This window comes from Onthophagus taurus, chromosome 7 (assembly GCF_036711975.1).
Source record: "Onthophagus taurus isolate NC chromosome 7, IU_Otau_3.0, whole genome shotgun sequence".
Lineage (NCBI taxonomy): Eukaryota > Metazoa > Arthropoda > Insecta > Coleoptera > Scarabaeidae > Onthophagus > Onthophagus taurus.
In genome coordinates this window covers 27180112-27198611 of record NC_091972.1, presented here as the reverse complement: position 1 = coordinate 27198611, position 18500 = coordinate 27180112, and the positions used below count along the sequence as shown (strand labels likewise).

Here is an 18500-nt window from a genome sequence, read left to right as displayed (position 1 = left end):
AAAATTTATAAAATTGCTATCCACCAGAAATCAGCAAAAGATCGCATAACAATTCTTTTCCGTAGCAACGCTTCATATTGTGAAATCACTGAACATGTTAAAGCTGGCCAAAGAGCTGTAGAGCCAACCATTATGATGATCTTGCTGTTTATTGGAGAGTTAATGAGAAAGCGTGGGTTGTCGGTGACTGTCGCAATGTTTAATGAATGTTTTATCCCAGGTCTCACAGGAAATTTAAATGAAATGTTAATTGAAAATGTACCGCGGCAAGATCTGTAGCACGAGGATTGATCGTGATTGATGAAGCAAGTGATTGTGGTAATGTTACTGGTGAAGAAGAATTTGAATCAGTTGAAGTTATAGTAAAAATCATCCACGAACGATTCGATTTAGGAAGGAATATGGGTAATCATTTTGTAGAAAAAAAAATCAAATGTCTCTACGATTCTAATGTTAATCATTGCTTAGCTCAATATGATGTGATTGGTGTAAATGTTTCTATTTTTCTTCTTTTGTAAGTACAAAGTTGTATTTAATTAATAAGGGAATATATTTTTTTGCCTTTAATATACAGGTTGGTCCATTTAACGTGAGACAAGCGATTGTCTCGAAAATGGTTCATTTTACATAAAAATGAACCAAATGAAAGTTGTTCTGTGCATTTTTTGACCTTGACCTTATTTTCAAGGTTTATATTTTATTGTAAAATCTGAATCTGTGGATAAAAGTAAAGTAATTCAAAACAAATTTTACTGTGTGGTTTTGCCAGTACAACGGCATCAATTCAATCTTTTGAAAAAAATTGAAACTTCTTCAGAAACAATTAACTAACGCTTATAATCTAGCAAGAACAAATAAGATTTGTGAAATTTTAAACATTTTGCTACCAGCTTCAATACATTGTCTTTAGTTCTTAATTCTTAGAATACTATTTAAGAATGCTCAACAAAAAACAATCCAGAAGAGGTACATAGGGTGATCTGGCTCTTCGGAAATATCTTTCGAAAGGGGTCTAAAAGGTTCCGACATTTCACCGCCTTTATCAATTTGCTAATAGAATAACGCATAAAAACAAGAGTTCGTGGAACTGCTTATGTCGGCATTTTCAGAATATCGCTTTCAGAGGCTTAATTGGTTGAATTGTTTTCAAATATAACAGGTAAAACTAAATTTGCATAAAAACTGCTTGGCAACAAATTCTGAATTCATTCCATCGTTTTACATTAAGACAAAGTGATTAAACTAAGTCATTAAATCATGGATACTTTAAGTGTGGCAGAAAAAGTCAAATGATTTTTATTTATGGAGAAAGTGGCAGAAAAGTTGCTGATAGTATAGTTTTGTATCGAGAACGTTTTCCTGATCGAAATACGCCTTCGAGAAGTACCTTTTACAGAGTTATGAATGATTTCACTAACACTGGAAATGGGAAATCAAGAAAAAGAACTCAGTGAGCAACTGTAACTACGAAAGAAAAGAAAATTGCGGTATTAGCTAGCGTTGAGGTAAATCCTCAAGTTAGCACTCGACGACTTGCAATTGACGCCGGAATATCGAAAACCAGCATTTTAAGAATATTAAAGTACAACAAGTATCACCCATACCACATTTCATTGCATCAACAGCTTTATGAAGGTGATTTTGAAAATCGATTAACATTTTGTCAATGGGCACAAGCACTAATGCGGTTGGACATCAATTTCTTTGGTAACGTGCTATTCTCGGATCAGTCTACCTTTACAACCAAAGGACAAGTCAATAGACATAACATGCACTATCGGAGCGTTGAAAATCCGAGATGGTTGCGTGAAGTAGAACATCAACGACCTTGGTCGGTTAGTGTTTGGTGTGGCATAATTGGTGATAAATTGATCGGTCCATACTTTATTGATGCTATGCTCAATGGGGAGAAGTACCGAAATTTTTTAGATGATGTCTTACCAACGTTACTTGTAGATTTGAGTAGGGAGGAAAGACAAAATATGTGGCTGCAAAATGATGGGTGTCCAGCACATTTTTCACATATTGCACGTGAAGCTTTAAATCGGGATTATGTTGGGGGATGGATTGGAAGGGAAGGTCCAATTGCCTGGCCTGCCTCAGATCACCTGATTTAACACTTCTTGATTTTTTTTTGTGGGGCACCCTTAAGGATGATGTTTATCGCGAAGTACTGACTACACCAAAAAATACGAAAGAGCGGATAAGAAATGCATGCAGAAATAATAGCCAAGAAAACCTTTTAAGATGTAAAGAAAGTTTTAGTGGAAGGGTTAATAAATGTATTGAAGTGGGCGGGGAAATATTTGAAATATTTTATTATGAATATTATACTTGTTGATTAATAGTGTAGTTTAATCATTTTTTATAAATAAACAATATTTAAAACTTTTTGAATAAAAAATTTATTTTGATTTTGTCTACAAAAGATGTTTCGCCGTCGTACTGGCAAAACCACACGGTATTTTTTTTGTTTGTTAATTATTTAACTTTTATCCACAGATTCAGATTTTGCAATCAAAAACATAGGGTGCCATTTAAAAAATTGGTCGTGATCTTCATATGGCCTTGAAAATAAGGTCAAGGTCAAAAAATGTTTTGTCATATGGTTTCCTTCTTCGCACAGAACAACTTTTATTTGATTCATTTTTATGTAAAATGAACCGTTTTAGAGATAATCGCTTGTTAATATCTTACACCGATCCTCGTCCCTCCAGGGACGAGATTATTATCAGATTCAAATAATCTTCATTACTAAATCCAAAGCATGACATTGTTTGAGAACAGATCACTACAAAAAGTAACCTAGTCATCACACCAACAGAAATAAATCATAGCTTTAACAAATGTCAAACTGTTTATTTTTTCCTTATTGATCCCCCGATAATACATAAACACCACAACATTCCCAACACAAAATTTTTTTTCCCGCGGTCAGAGTAGATGATTTATAAATTATAGAAAGTAACGTTGTAGTTAAGATTTTTGATTACAAAAAATTAAAATCTCAAAAATAACTCAACTTAGGTATAGTGTATGTAACATACGAGTGGCCTAAAATTGAACATGAAATCTGAACATATTTTGGTCGAAAAGAACGCAATTTGATAATACTTAAATCTGAATTTTCAAATTTTTATTTTGGCCAGACCTGTATAGTTCTGATGGACGGTCGTCGTATGACCCTGTATACAGTGTCCCGTATCTTCCGCATCAGAGCATTATACGGTTGTAGGATACATTATTCTATCTAATAAAAATTTTCTGAAATATTTATTATAACCGCACGGGAAATGTTTAAACTCTTCCAATAGCAGATCGTAAATCAGATACAGATAATTGACCTCACCCCCGGTCGGTCCGCCGCGCCGTTTATATTGCGTTTCTCACGTACTCACCAATAGATTCGACACGGAAAGAGAAATAAACTTTTTCCGTGAATTCGTGAGTCCGCTATTGGACATCTTTAAACAGTTCCCGTGCGGTTATTACAAACATTTCGAATAAAATGTATTAGAAAAGTCGCTTCAGAATAATGTATCCTACAACCGTATAATGCTCTGATGCGGAAGATACGGGACACCTGTATATGTAAATATATCTCGATGTAGATTGCTATTTAATGTAATTAATTTTGTGGAACAACATCTTTTGGGCTTGTCCTGTGTTTGCTCCCTACTTGTACTTGTACGAATAAATAAATATCTAGAATGTAAAATGGGCCAATAGAAAATCTGCATAATATGCTACGCTGACGACGCTGCGTTGGTCGTCAGCTCAGCGTAAGACCTGCAAAAACGGCTAAACAGGGTCAATCAAGCCAGCAAAGACCTGAATATGGCTATCTCTACTTCAAAAACTAAATAGTAGTAAGGGAGTCAACAAGATGTAAGCCAGTAGTCAACAACACAACCATCGAATAAACCATGGAATTTTTCTACTTGGAGGCTCACATCTCAAGCACTCATGAGCCCGTAAAGGACTTGAGGAGAAGTCAGACCAACAAAGTGTCCGCAATTTCAGGCTGCCTACGAGAAACTGTTTGGTCGAGCAAATTCATGCGTATGGATTATAAAGTGCAGATACATAAGACCTGGATCTGCCCGATAATACGATAACAACATACGATATGGAAATACGCGAACACATAATCAAAACTGAATGTGTGCAAAGAGTAGCAGAAATGAAGAGCCTGACGATACTCTCAGGGACGACCAGATGAAGAAATCTTGTGATGGTTTAGATATTTCAACAAGACAACAATCCTACGTATTGTGCGAAGATCCTGAAAGATATTATTGTCAACTAATCGTGAAGTTGAACATTTTGTTATGAATCCTAACGCTATGATTAAACAATTTAATAGAATCGTTTGAAAATAGGAGATTAATGTGGAAATCTCTTATCCCTTACTTTATGAAAAACTGTGATTAACCTACGTTAATTAAAGTTGCAACATTTTGTACAAATATTAAAACATCTGTACTTGTAGAACAAACATTAAAAGTGTGTATATCTAACAATTTACAAATTGACATAGATTTAACAAAGAAAATTAAATATTTCACCTGGACTCGTTGTCATTGTATCAAAATGTGCATTAATTAGTACACTTTTATTTGATTCTTCTTTTCCATGTAGTTTAACAACAACATTTTGTAAATTTGCGTAGGCGTTTATTGAACCGTAAGGTTTATATCCCAAATAATATGAACCCTGACTTAGCTGTAGATCCACTTCAATGTTTTGCTGAGGATTTCTATCCTTCACTATATTATTTATAATTTTTTTCAGATATTTTACCGCTTCAACTTCATTTTCGTAACTCCCAACCACTCTAGGTCCCATATCAACAAGTCCTTTCAAGTAATTTTTTGCGTTTTGTGTTATAAATGTATTAGGATTATCAATCTGTAATTTAAATAATATTTTTTGTAAGAATCTATAATTTTTTGTTTATTACTTTCTTACCTCATCTTGTAATGTTAAAGCTTTTGGAAGATCCGTTTCGATAAAATAAACTCCAACTAAAAGTCCAATTAGAAAAAGTATAAAAAAAACACCGTAAACAAACGAAATTTTATTTGGAATATCTTTTCTGTTTGGCATTGTATTTTCATTTGATCAAAAAATTCAATAGACCGTCTTATTACGGATTAAAATGGAGTATCAGTTATAATCTTATCACCGAATTGGCTTGTTTGTCAAAAATGAAGTCGTTTTGGAGTACATACTTATTTAAAGGATCACGTGTTCAAATTTTTATTTATTCGAGCCTTATTTACTATATAAGTATTTTAAATCAATATTGGATCATATAATTTAAATAAAGATATAATGCATATTAGGATAACTGAATAATTTAAATGGTGTATCTTTTTTTATCTGTATCAAACAACGTACTCATTTTGGGGCATGACTTATCTTTAGAATAAAATAAGAGTATCAATCATTTCGTAGACAAAACAATGCAATTTTTCTCCTACAACTTTTTGTTGATAGACACCCAATATTTCTAAAAACATTTTTGGATATTTTATCTTATTACAAAAATGATGCAAATGCGAATGGGCAGTTTTATACGTAAACACTACCAATATTGTCTATATAAAAATAAATCATAGCAGCGTAGAATACTTGATTGTATATACTTTGTTTCTATAAGTCGTGGCATTATTTTAATTACAAATACTAGAGTAGAAATGATGATGATTCGTGTAAAAATTTTTGGTCTAAACTCAATGGCTAAGATATGGGTCATCACAATTAAGAAATTTTTAAACATTTTCTTATTTTCAATATGGTTTCTCTTAGAAAGATTAATTAGAAAGACCACTAGAAAATATGCAACCACGCGATCAATGCAGAATGTTCACAAAGGTTATTTCTTTAACACTTTTTTATTATGTCGTAAATCCTTAAATTTTCCAACTGATTCTAAAAACCTGTTTCGTTTTAAAATTATTTTCACTTGCAACAGAAAACAAGAAGAAAAGATAGAAGGAAAAAGAAACGTTGGAGTATTGATCGATCGAAGGAAATAACCTTTGTGAATATCTATATAGCATTGATCCCGTGATTGTATTTTTTCAAAAGTAATTAAACGATTTCTTGTGATAACATTGCACTGATTCCCAAATTTAATCTTTCTAAGACAAACATAGACTAACTAAGACAATTTTTAAACATTTTACTAAATATTGAAAATATTTAGTAAAGTCTCGTCTCATACGAACGGTGTGGTAAATTCAATTTACGGGTTAGAAGTCCTACAAACCGGGGATTCTAACCACAGACCCAAAACTAAGAATATGCTCACATATGCCATATAAATAGACCTAATATACTCTTTGATGACTGTGGCGGTGCACATATTCCCTGCCATATTGATTTCAATTTCTATATATTTTTTTAAATCAATAAATCTTTTATTTTTCTTTTTTATATGTAAAATTTTGTTAATTAATTAATCAACAGACTTCAATCTTTAAAGAAGTCAATTTTTATTGTCTTTATAAAAAATAATTTTCATTTAGGTATTTTTTTTAATATGTGAGAATACACCCCACATATTTTGATGACCCCCGACAAGCGACTACGCTTAGGCAAGAAAAAGACGATAATTTATAAAAAAAATATAAGTACGAAGGCTTTCACTGCCGGTGTTAATTAAACTAAAACTAGAACTAACACTAGCACTAGATCTTGAACTAGAAACTTTCGGGTTAAGCCGTGCGTTTCTTGAAAAAATGTTTGACGCTTCAGATGCCATGTTGGAACCTTCTTCAAGAAACAAGTTTGAAGTGACGAATTCGGTTAAAATTTGACAATAAATACATGAAAAGGTAATTAATAACTAATTTAGTGTCTAATTGTCAAATAAGTTGTTTTTGACAAATCCGGGTTGAGAAGGCTTCGTTGAGTTCCCAACCATCACGCTTACTTTTTATGTTATTCCCATGTCGATGAATCTCCATCGCCTCTCTCGTCAATCATTGGAAGAAATGTCTGTTTCTTGCTAGCACTTTGGTTTTGTCGAACTCTATGCTGTGTCCTCCTTTGTGGCAATGCTCTGCGACTGCAGATTGTTGGATCTTCCTTAGTCCCTGCTGCAAAAGAAAGGCTATGCGATGAGAGATATCCGACGAGCCACCAAACCACGCAAACAGAAGGATGACTCGGTAAGTACGACACCAGCCGGTTTTATCTGCGTTCCTTATGTTTCAGGTGTGACGGAGCGAATTGCGAGGCGTCTAAAGAAGAATGATATCGTGGTACGATACGGTACGGTCAGCAAAATACAAAACGCTCTTCCGATAGCCAAAGACAAACTAACCCCATTAAAGGGAGCGGGAGTCTACCGGCTATCGTGCAATTGCGGGAAATATTACGTTGGCCAAACTGGACGTAACATGAGTGCCGCATCAGGGAACACGAGACGACGTCTGACTAAGGAAGTTCCACCAATCTGCAGTCGCAGAGCATTGCCACAAAGGAGAACACAGCATACAGTTCGACAAAACTAAAGTGCTAGCAAGAAACGGACATTATTTCCAAAGAATGACGAGAGACGCGATGGAGATTCATCGACATGGGAATAACATAAAAAGTGAGCGCAGTATGACAGTTCGTTTAACAGTTAACCCTTTCGTAAGTTCTATCTGGCTTAAAAAAACAGTCTCTACATAAGGCATTATTTTTCATTATATGTCACTAAGTTTTTCTAATAGTGTAGTCGTTGTTTCTAGATAAGCACATATAATTCAATAAATGTCTGTTCAATGTTCTGCTGATAAATTTTTGTTCGTGCCTTTTATTTTAAATGTTGTGTAGTGTGTTATTATCCTTAAGCATCTTCTTACCGCTTTATTAATAATGTCAAGTGTTTGTTTCGGTGCACTGGCAGTTAGGACATGTCCATAATCCAACAAAGGTCTAACTATTGCTTTGTAGATGTGTACGTCCGTTTTAGTGAAAATTCCTTTATTCCCGTATGTTAAGCTTTGAAAGTATTCTTGTCTAAAATCATACATATGTAGATATTTGATGTTTTCCAAAGGTCTTAATTTACCATGTTCTGTTTGCATGTAGGGAGAGACCTTTTTGATGTCGTGGTAAGGTAGTAAGAGCTGGAATTTGGAAGGGTTGGGTTGTGGTGTACATTTGAATAGCGCATAGTTTTTGCGTGGGTGACCAATGTCATGTCGTCCGCGTATTGTAGAATATATCGATTTGGGTTTAATAGGGAATGGTTTGGAGAAAAAATGTCGAAACAGTAAATATTGTATACAGTCGTATACAGTATTGATAGACGAGAGGTGATAGAGGAAAGGTTATTATTATTATTATACACAATTGTCGTTCATTTAAAAAGTCAGTTGTGATTCTGATCAGATATGGGTTTACATTTAGAAGATTCATTTTGTAAATTATTCCCTTATGCCACACGCTGTCAAAAGCTTTGTTGGTGTTCAAAAAGACCGCTGCTGTGCATTTATTTGGAATTGTGCTGTCTCGATGTTGTTGAATAAGATTGAAAGAGGAAGGGAGAAGATTTTTGAATCAACGATATTTAGGATTCTTGCGTTGATTATACTTTCGTATATCTTTCCGATTACGGGGAGCCTGTTAAATATTTTTATAATAAGAGAACTTGGAGCATGATTGATGCACGTAGTCTAGAGAGTGCAGTTAAAATTAGCCCGTTCTATTCATTTCCTGGAGTTAGATCCACCATCCGCTTTGATGATTCACCCAATATTCTTCCGCTGTGTAGGACAATACGTATTTATGCACAACTTCAGTATTTTCGTGGTGTAGCATACCTCAAACAGTTCGTCTAAACTAATTTATTAATTGTTCATTAATTTTAATGCAAGATGTTCTAAATACAAACCGATATTTAATATTTAGACACTATAAGACATATTTAAAAATATGCATTTAATTAGCTTATATTTTGTCATCTAAACAAAATAAAAAATAGAGAAGTATAGTTATTAAGTGTATTTATTAAGTTATTAAGTAGTTTGAATTGATTAACTTGATAGTTTGCCTCTACAACTGAAATATTCAGACCAAATCATTGATGATAGTGTCAGATATTGTAAAATAAAGTATTTATATAGATTTGTCTATATGTCAATTTATAAATATTTAATTAACTGTAACTATTTACTATACTCATAAAATATTTGTTTTGAAGTTATAATAAATAAGTATTAATATACAGGGTGTTCCGTGACTCGATCGACAAACTTATACCATATACAGCCTGATTCAGAGTAAGCGCCTTATTTTTTTTAGCCACACTATGGCTACTACTTTCAAAATATTTGGCAGTAATATGTTTTAGGACATTCTCTCCACGATGGTGATATCACATTTTCAATTGGACGAATTATTTCAAAATGGCGACAGACAACTTTTTTTTTTTTAATGGAATGCAAAAATTTTTTTTCTACTTATCTTTATCTACTTATTTATTTATTTGGACAAAAATAACATCGAGTGTAAAACATTTATGATGTTTTATGATACGCTACTAGATTAAAATGTTAGGTTGCTTTTTGATGGGGAAAGAAATGAATTTTTAAGAAAAACAAAATACTATCGTAAAAAGAATGTTTTTAGAATCTGAATATAAAAAAAAAATGACAGTCGCCATTTTGAAATAATTCGTCCAATTGAAAATATGATATCACCATCGTGTAGAGAATGTCCTAAAACATATTATTGCCAAATATTTTGAAAGTAGTACCCATAGTGTGGCTAAAAAAAAATAAGGCGCTTACTCTGAATCAGGCTGTATTCCGGGGGTCATTACGATCAAAAAATGGTATATCACCTACGGGTGAATTCATTCTTATTTCGGAGATATTGAAGGAATTAAAAAAGTTAACAGTTAGTCTTGACGATTTAATGTTTGACAAATTAATGATTTTTGTACTGTCTTATTAATTTAAGCCATTATGTCGCATTTTACTAATGCAGAATGAATGGTTTTCGTATATGGTTTTTGTAATGGAAGTGGACTTGCTGCAGCAACGGAGTACCTCAGGCGATACCCCAATCGCATTGTGCCTCACCACACAACATTTTTAAACGTTTTTTGTTGCTTGAGAGAGACCTTGGACGTGGGTCCCAGGTTTATATATTAAAAATGGAAAATTACATGTTTGGAGAACAAACCGATATGCTTTTAACATTGGGTGAATGTCTTGGAAATTCCGTAGCAGCCGCTAACCGTTATCGGCAAAAGTTTCCGAATCGTAGAACCCCCAACAGAAAAACGTTTTCTCGAATTGAAGCCCGATTAAGAGAAAATGGATCACTAAAACATATATTTCTGAACAACGGCAACCCTAGAGATCTGTTCGAACTCCTCAATTGGAATAGTTAATTTTAGAACATGCAGAAGAAAATAGTACCAAATAGTGCTTCGGACATGGCTAGGCGATTTGGGACGTCAAAAACGACTGTGTGGCGTATTCTTCGAGAACAGCAGCGTTACCCATTTCACTGCTGTAAGGTTCAGGAAGTACAGCTTACTGATTATCCAATTAGATTGGAAGATTGCCAGAAAATGCAACAGAAAATACAAATTGATAATCAGTTTTTAGAAAAAATACTTTTCACCGATGAATCTACTTTTTTCAAAGATGGAATAATTAATTTAAGGAATTTACACAGTTGGGCGGAAGAAAATCCAAAATTTTTCAAAGCTTGGAAATCTCAATGATTTCCTCTCAATGTTTGGGCTGGGATTGTGGGGGATGTCATTGTTGGTCCCGTTTTCTTGCCGTCAAGACTTGATGGCCCTACATACCATCAACATTTGGAAGGATTGGACGAGTTCTTAGGTGACGTTCCGTTAAATACCAGAAGGGACATGTGGTATTTACATGACTATTTCATTCATATCGTTAACAGCCAATAAGAATTCGCGGTTTATCGTCAATTGCGAGTATTTCAGCGGTTATTTGGCCGTAACCATGGAGAACGGTAATACGAACCTTTGTATTATCGCTGTAATACGAACCTTTGTATTATCGCTTGTTTGACTTTTAATTAATTTCGAGACATCCATGCATGTTTCCATAGCAATCAATGTAATTTATTAAAAAAATATTAAAATTCTAAAAATATGTATATTTTTTATTCATGAAATAGTCTAGCCATATACAACACGACAATCGAAAATACTCGAATCTCGACGTATTGCCTTAAAAAACACCACTCGACCTTCGGTCTCGTGGTGTTTCAGGCAATACGTCTCGTATTATCGAGTATTTTCGATCGTCTTGTTGTATAATATATGATGATGCCCCTGTGCACAGCACAAATGCAGTGAAGGAATTTCTAGGGAACCGTTTCCCGGGGCGGTGGATCGGACGAGGAGCGGAAGCATCGATAACTTGGTCGGCCCGGTCACCAGACCTTACACTTATGGACTTTTATTTATGGGGGCGAGTTAAATCGTTGGTCTACAGCGTTGAAATTACATCAGTCGATCAACTCAGGCTACGAATCGTCGATTCATTCGAACGGAGATAAATGTACTGCCTAGAGTACGATTTAATTTAAGGCGACGATATCAGGCATGTATTGATGCTAACGGAGGTCTTTTTAAACATTTCCTATAGTATTTTTTATTACTTGTCTTGTTACTTTATGTATTTGTTTTATTTTTCCTGTTAGCGTTGTCGTTAAAATTAAATTTATTGTTTTGTATTATCTTTTATTAAATCAACTAAAACAAATTAAAAAGGGATTTACCTAATCTACACTTGGAAATGTTACATACATGATATTTATGACGGCTGAGTTCGATTTTCACTTGTCATGGCCGAATTAGATTTTTTTTTAGTGTTATTGAAATCGGAACCTAACATTTTTGCATTTAACACGAACACGGTGATTTTTATTAATATTATCTAAGAGTAATAAAAGTTTCTAAAATAAATTTTCTATTAGAAATTGCAAAAATAAATGTAGGGTTACGATCGAATAAAACAGTTCTGAGCAAACATATTTTAGGAACACCCTGTGTGGCATTGTTCCCGCGGACCGATCCAACTTATAAATTGCCCAATGGTTTTACGTTATATTAGTTTATACTGTACCAAATTTCAGCACATTACCATAAATAGTGTTTAAGATATTTAGAAAAATGTGTTAAAATTTCATAACTTTGATGGCCTGTATCTTCGAAATTTAAGGACTTTTACATGAATCGTCATCATTTTCACTCTGGTATATGTGGTTAAATTTGATCCCCGAGTCACCGAAACACCCTGTATAAACCTTGACCCACGTCGTCCTGTAGAAAGAGATGGCAATTGACACGCTGAAGCAGTTTTAAATGCTGTTGAACGAAGTTCTTTTACCAGTATTCGTAGAATCTCATACCAATCTCATACTATCTGATACAACGGGACTCCCTCAAAGCAACGTAAGGAGAATTCTGCACTATGATGGCTTTTATCGTTTTGGGAGAAGTTTATCACATTTTGGGAGACAAGTGACGGTATTTCTTAATGAAAATTTTCCGGAAAGGCGGATAGGACGAGGTGGTCCTGTACATTGACCAGCTTGGTCACCTGACTAGTCGCCTCTAGATTTTTTTCTGTGGGGTTGTTTCAAATCTCGTGTGTATAATAATAATCGTAAACCAGATACACGCGAAGAGTTGATTGACAGAATAGTTGAAGCTACTAATTCGCTAAAGAATGAATTGGCAGTAATTAACTGGCAATATTCTATGACACGAAGGATATCTGCATGTTTAGAAAATGCGGTTCTCATTTTAAACAGCTGCTGAAGTTTTGTGTTAATTAGCTCATAAATAACTAAATTAATAAATTTTCTTTTATCATTTTTATTTTTTTTGTTTTTTTTTTATTTTTATTTCGAGTGATATACTATTTTTTGATCGTAATGACCCCCTGAATATATGATATAAGTTTGTCGGTCGAGTCACGCAACGCCCTGTATAAGTTATGTGCCAGCACATATGAGATAAAGCCAAGAACAATGGGAAGATTCCATCAAAACTCCTTACAAAGCATAGTAGGTAAATACATAGTATCAAAGGGCGCAAATTTATAACTCATTTATTCATTTTACTCTAAGACGTTACACTGTCGGTTTGAACTCTAAAATTTTTCTTAAAATAAAATAAATAACTTAATTTTCAATCTTAAAAGTAGTTTTTAAAAATTAAACCTTTAAAGACGAAAACAAAAGTTATATAATATTCTTTTAGTATTATTAACTACAATCAGTAATTAAATAGAAAAATATCTGTTTGCAATTTCGTAAAATTTCTCTAATCCTTGATTCCAAGAAAATTATTTATAATTAATTTTAGTTTATATCCAACATCTCTCAGGCGTAAATTCTAGTTCTGTTAGAAAGGAAGAGACCCGCGGCACACGAATTACATACGGTAGTAATTGGCTCCGGTAGAAAACTTCTTATTCCAAACCGGCGTCGTCGCTTCTTCCAGTCCAATAATTTTTTAGGGCATTATAGATCTTGTGCCTTCTTCGCTCTTTTATATATTGCCCATTGTAACTACCTGCAGCAATTAGAGAAATTCCTAATTAAAGAGATTTTTTAGTTTATTATTTGCACGCACTCAACTATAGTAGAATGTTGAAACAAAATTTCTATTTACTGTTTTATCAATGTTTATTCTCAAAATAATTTTTAACGACGTTACATTTTTCGGCAATTACACATAATTTCGTTATGCTTTAGATGCTAAGATTCTAATAAAAAGTATAGTACAATTAAGGCCAAAACATGTACAAAGGTTTTCAAAACACTGCTTATGTTTATTGAACTAAAACTGGAACTAACTACAACTAGTAATGTATTCAATAATTTACATTGTCTAAGATGAGTAATGAATTGGCAAATATCAAGTCGAGACTTCTAATGAAAACATCATTTAAGAAGAGGGAGGAAGAACAATGGGAAAACAACAATCGAAAGAAATTAAAGAAGAAATAATTATTGTCCAGTCATAAAATCCGGGGGCCAAACTACAAATATAAAAGCCACGTATCTGAACTACTTGGAATAATAAGTTTTGTTAAAGTTATACAGTAAACCCTCTATTTTCGACCACCTCTAAAAAACGGTCACCTCTAGAAACGGCAAATTTTCAAATTCCTGGAACAATTACGGACGAAATCCCTTTCTAATAACCCTCCCAATAACGGCACCAACTCCATTGATAACCCAATTGATATTATTGCAGAAAGTGAAAAGTTCAGTAATAGTGCTAGAAAGATGGCTGAAAAATTTGAAGTCCCAATTTAAAAAGCTGTTAGAAGAAAATTCCAATCTAGAGCAAAAGAGAAAATTTCCTAAAACCGAAGGACTGGCTATTGATCAAATAGTTTACAATTGGTTCTGTAAAGCGAGAAATAGAAACATCACCATATCTGGACCTTTATTAAAAGAAAAAGCAGCCTAAAATTTGAAACTTTTGAGTTTTAAAGCTTCAAATGGATGGCTTGAAAAATTTTGTCGAAGACATGAAATAAGCTTTAAATCCGTTTGCGGTGAATCAGCTGATGTCGATCTGATCAGTGTTGAAGCATGGAAAACAAAGTTAAAATTGATATTGAAGAACTACTTACCAAAAGAGCTGAACAATGCTGACGAAACTGGACTGTTTTATCTTGCAATGCCGAACACAACGATAAATGTACAGGTAAAAAAAACCCGTGGCTAAAACAATTTGATGAAAAAATGAGAAAGCAAAATAGAAAAGTACTTTTATTTCTGGATAACGCCACGTTTGAAGTAAAAATAGTGTTTCTTCCTGAAAACACTACCTCACATTGCCAGCAATTAGATCAAGGGATCATCAATAGCTTTAAGGTAGCTTACAGAAAGGCCTTAATTAAAAGGCTTTTAACATTTACAAACAACGAAAGTTGTTTCGAAGATGCCGAAAAAAGTATCAATTTGACCAGTGCCTTAGTTTGGATAATAGAAGCTTGGAAAAATGTTTCTCCAACAACCATTTCAAAATGCTTTGCAAAAGCCGGATTCTTCGAGAATCTTGTACAAGAAGGCGATTTTGAGGAAGAGGATGAAATTCCACTGGCCCAGCTTTTTTCAGGTTTAAAAATATGCCAAACATCAAGCTGGAAAATTATGCGTCTATTAATTCTAATGTATTAACTGAAAATCCCAATATAGACATCCAAGAAATAATCAACGAATTAAGTGACTATAAAGGCAATGATTCAAACAGTGAAAGTGATGTTGAAGTATCTGAAAGTTGTACGTCAAACATTAGGAACATGACTGAAGTATGTGCAAAACTAAGGGATGTACAAAGTTTTTTATTATGTAACAACAAAGGTGAACTAGCTCTAGAAGTTATTAACATTTTAGCAAAATGTGAATCTCAGGTGTTACAAACGAAAATTCAAAACTTAAAACAAACCTGTATTGAACAATGTTTCAAGAAAATGTAATTTCATTATACTTATAATTTTGCATTAAATGAAATGATCAAGACGATTTATTTACTTATGTAATTACCTCTCAATAACGGCCACCTCCCTTTAACGGCCATTTTTCCAATAAATTTTTGTGACCGCTATTAAGAGGTTTTACTGTATTGTTACTTTGCTACTGTTGTTGTGGAGCACTATTACATTTTTTTCGAGCGAGAGAAAAAGCAATGAAACAAGATTGAAACGACATCTTAGCCACGACAATTTGTAAGTGGTCCTTAAAGCTAACACAAAAGAGTTTACTAAGACTAAAGGAAACATGTGTGATAGTGTTAGTTGAATCGGAAGTAACGGAATTTCGGTATCTTCTACTATCCGTGCCAAAAGTCAAGGTCCCTCACTTTAGAGATGGATATCTTCGCAATCACTCGATGAAAAAATTTCGGTAAAGTTTGCTGTAATCACTGAACATTTCTACGTAATATATGCGAATTTGAAAATTTTCGGCTCACCGGTTTTTCTTTTATAGCGAGTTAAATGAAAAAATACACGATTTTTGACAGTGACGGCGACTTTGTCCACTTTAGGATTTTTTTAACTCAAAAGCTACTTGAAGAAAAAATTTCAATTTTGATATTCCATATAGTTTCGCAGAACACCCGCTATTTAGTAGGAAGGTTATGGCGAAAACGGCCGAGCTCAGTTCGAGAACTTGAGGTTGATGTTCCAAACATAATACCTCAGATTATTTAAAGAAGATTACTGAATTATTTGATTGGATTGCTTACAGAACACCTATGGACACGACCCAATGCTGCCCCAGAAAATTCTTACTCTCCCTCTAGTAGTAATCTCACTTTGGCATTTATTCAATACATGGATTATATTGGCCTTGATGTCGTCAACTAAAACTGATTTACCTTAGCGCAAGGGTAAATCTTACAGAATGTCCTGCTGGGAAATTTTTCTATTGGACCAAATGGTGGCTATCGCATCTATCGAGCACAACCAGGCGTGGTTTGCAAGTCTTGTAGAAAACAATAAATAAATAAATCAATTGTCATATTCTAAGACCACGTTTTACAAGCAAGTCATTCAACAACGCAGAGGTTTACATTCGATGATCCTGAGCATGAAATTAATGTGTTTTAAAAAGCAGTATTTGGATGCTTCTGTATCAAGATTGAACCAATGCTAAGCCAACACATAACGTTGAGTGGTTTTTAACAACATACATTTCTCAAACGATTAGTGGTTAACCAGAGGTGATTTAATTTTTGCAATATTTTTACTTCCTTCTTGCAAAATTATTTGAAGTCACTTTCAAGGAGAAAAATGAAACCGGAAATGATTAATAGAGTGAGAATTTGATAATATCCTATTCCAAATTATTTTGCTGATATGGCCCAATATAAAGTTTACTCTTAAATAAGATAGTTTCCAAATATCCAGATTTTTTTTTTACATTGTATATTTAGGTTATAAGCAGATACGGCATTTCAATATGGCACGCACTTCACCAAATTTGTAGGCCATATTTAGCTGGCTTTGCCAACATACATGGTGTAAAAATTATCCTGCTGCTAAATGGAAACAGTTGTTCATCGACAACAACACAATCGGATAAAAAATAAAGAGTGCACAGGTATGTATTTAGCGTACCAAACGACTACGATCGCTGCTGTTTTATGTTTTACCAAACGTTCAGTCTTCTTTTAAAACGTCAAATAGGATCGTCAAAAAAATTCACAGAAACAGATAAGAGCTAAAGTTGCTCTATACAATACTTCTCTATACAAAATAATCAATATAGTTAAGTACCCATCGAATTTCCCTTCAGTGAGATTACGCCACTTTTGTCTAGCTTATCTGAATTGTCTGCATTTCAATTACACTGCAATCTTATGGCTTTGTAATATATGTATATATTTAAAATTTGTTGTTTAACGCTATGGTATGTTATGAAAAGGTAATTAATTCAATTATCTTAATCTGTACTTTTAAAACTGGTTCTATTTAATTTTAGTCTGACTAGTTTCGGCCCATGACCATCTTCAGGGACTCTACAATAAGATTAACATTTTTTTCAATTTAATTACTTAACAAAGAGGATTCTTGAAATTTGATATTAAAGTTAAATTTATAAAAATACAATAAAAAAGATTACTTACATTTCACAAGAGATCACAAAAAAGTCATATCGTTAAATATTAAGTTTACAAAAGTTCCGCAATTATTTAAAATAAAATGTAAAATTAAGGACAAAATTTATACGTTGACACGTTAAAATTAAAGAACGTTCTGAATCTAAAAATATAAACCGAGTGCAACGAAATACTATACACTGAGGGAAATATATTTTTGAACGAAGATTATTACTCTTGGCACAAGCTTATCATATTCTTGTATATCCACAAGAAGATCATTTTGTTAAGTGAAGAAAAACCACATATACTCAAAGCAAGTATACAAATATTTTTGATTCTCAAGAAAACGAATTTTTAGTGAAAGTAAATCAATCATCTTGAAATAGAGTATCTTAGTGTTGCGTCAACTATCCTATTTTCGTATCGAGAATAAATTTCTTATGTCAAGAATAACATATCTTTCTTTTTAAAAAAACTTATTCATATAACAACAATCTTGTATAATTCTTCATTTGAGTATTATAAATTATTGACGCAAGAATGAATTTTTTGATACAAAGAATTGATATTCTTCGATGCTAAGAATATGAGATACTTCATTCGATAATATTTCTATTCTTAAAACAAAAAAATATTTTTGTTTTAAGAGTATCTTATATTTGTTTCTAAGAAATACATTCAAGAACAAATTTTTCTTGAAAGTCAAGAATAATTTCCCTCAGTGTAGGCATAAATTTTTAGGTGTTGTGACGTTTTGTAACAAATTTCGAAAACAGAAAACAAAAGAGACAAACAAAATCTTTGCAAAAGATGAAAAGTAAATAAATGTAATCATATGTAAAACAATTTAAGTTGGTGAATGTTAATA

General features: G+C 33.2%; 1 protein-coding gene across 1 annotated transcript in view; it reads right to left on the bottom strand.

Annotated features, from left to right (window-relative positions):
• Positions 1-18500, bottom strand: part of LOC111416678 (endoplasmic reticulum metallopeptidase 1-like) — a 40540-nt gene that overhangs the window by 8398 nt on the left and 13642 nt on the right. The window contains exons 3-4 of the mRNA XM_071197509.1: positions 4972-5027; positions 4569-4911 (exon numbers count right to left, since the gene is read on the bottom strand). Coding sequence (XP_071053610.1) covers positions 4569-4911; positions 4972-5027 — 399 coding nt within the window. The remainder of the gene's footprint in view (positions 1-4568; positions 4912-4971; positions 5028-18500) is intronic.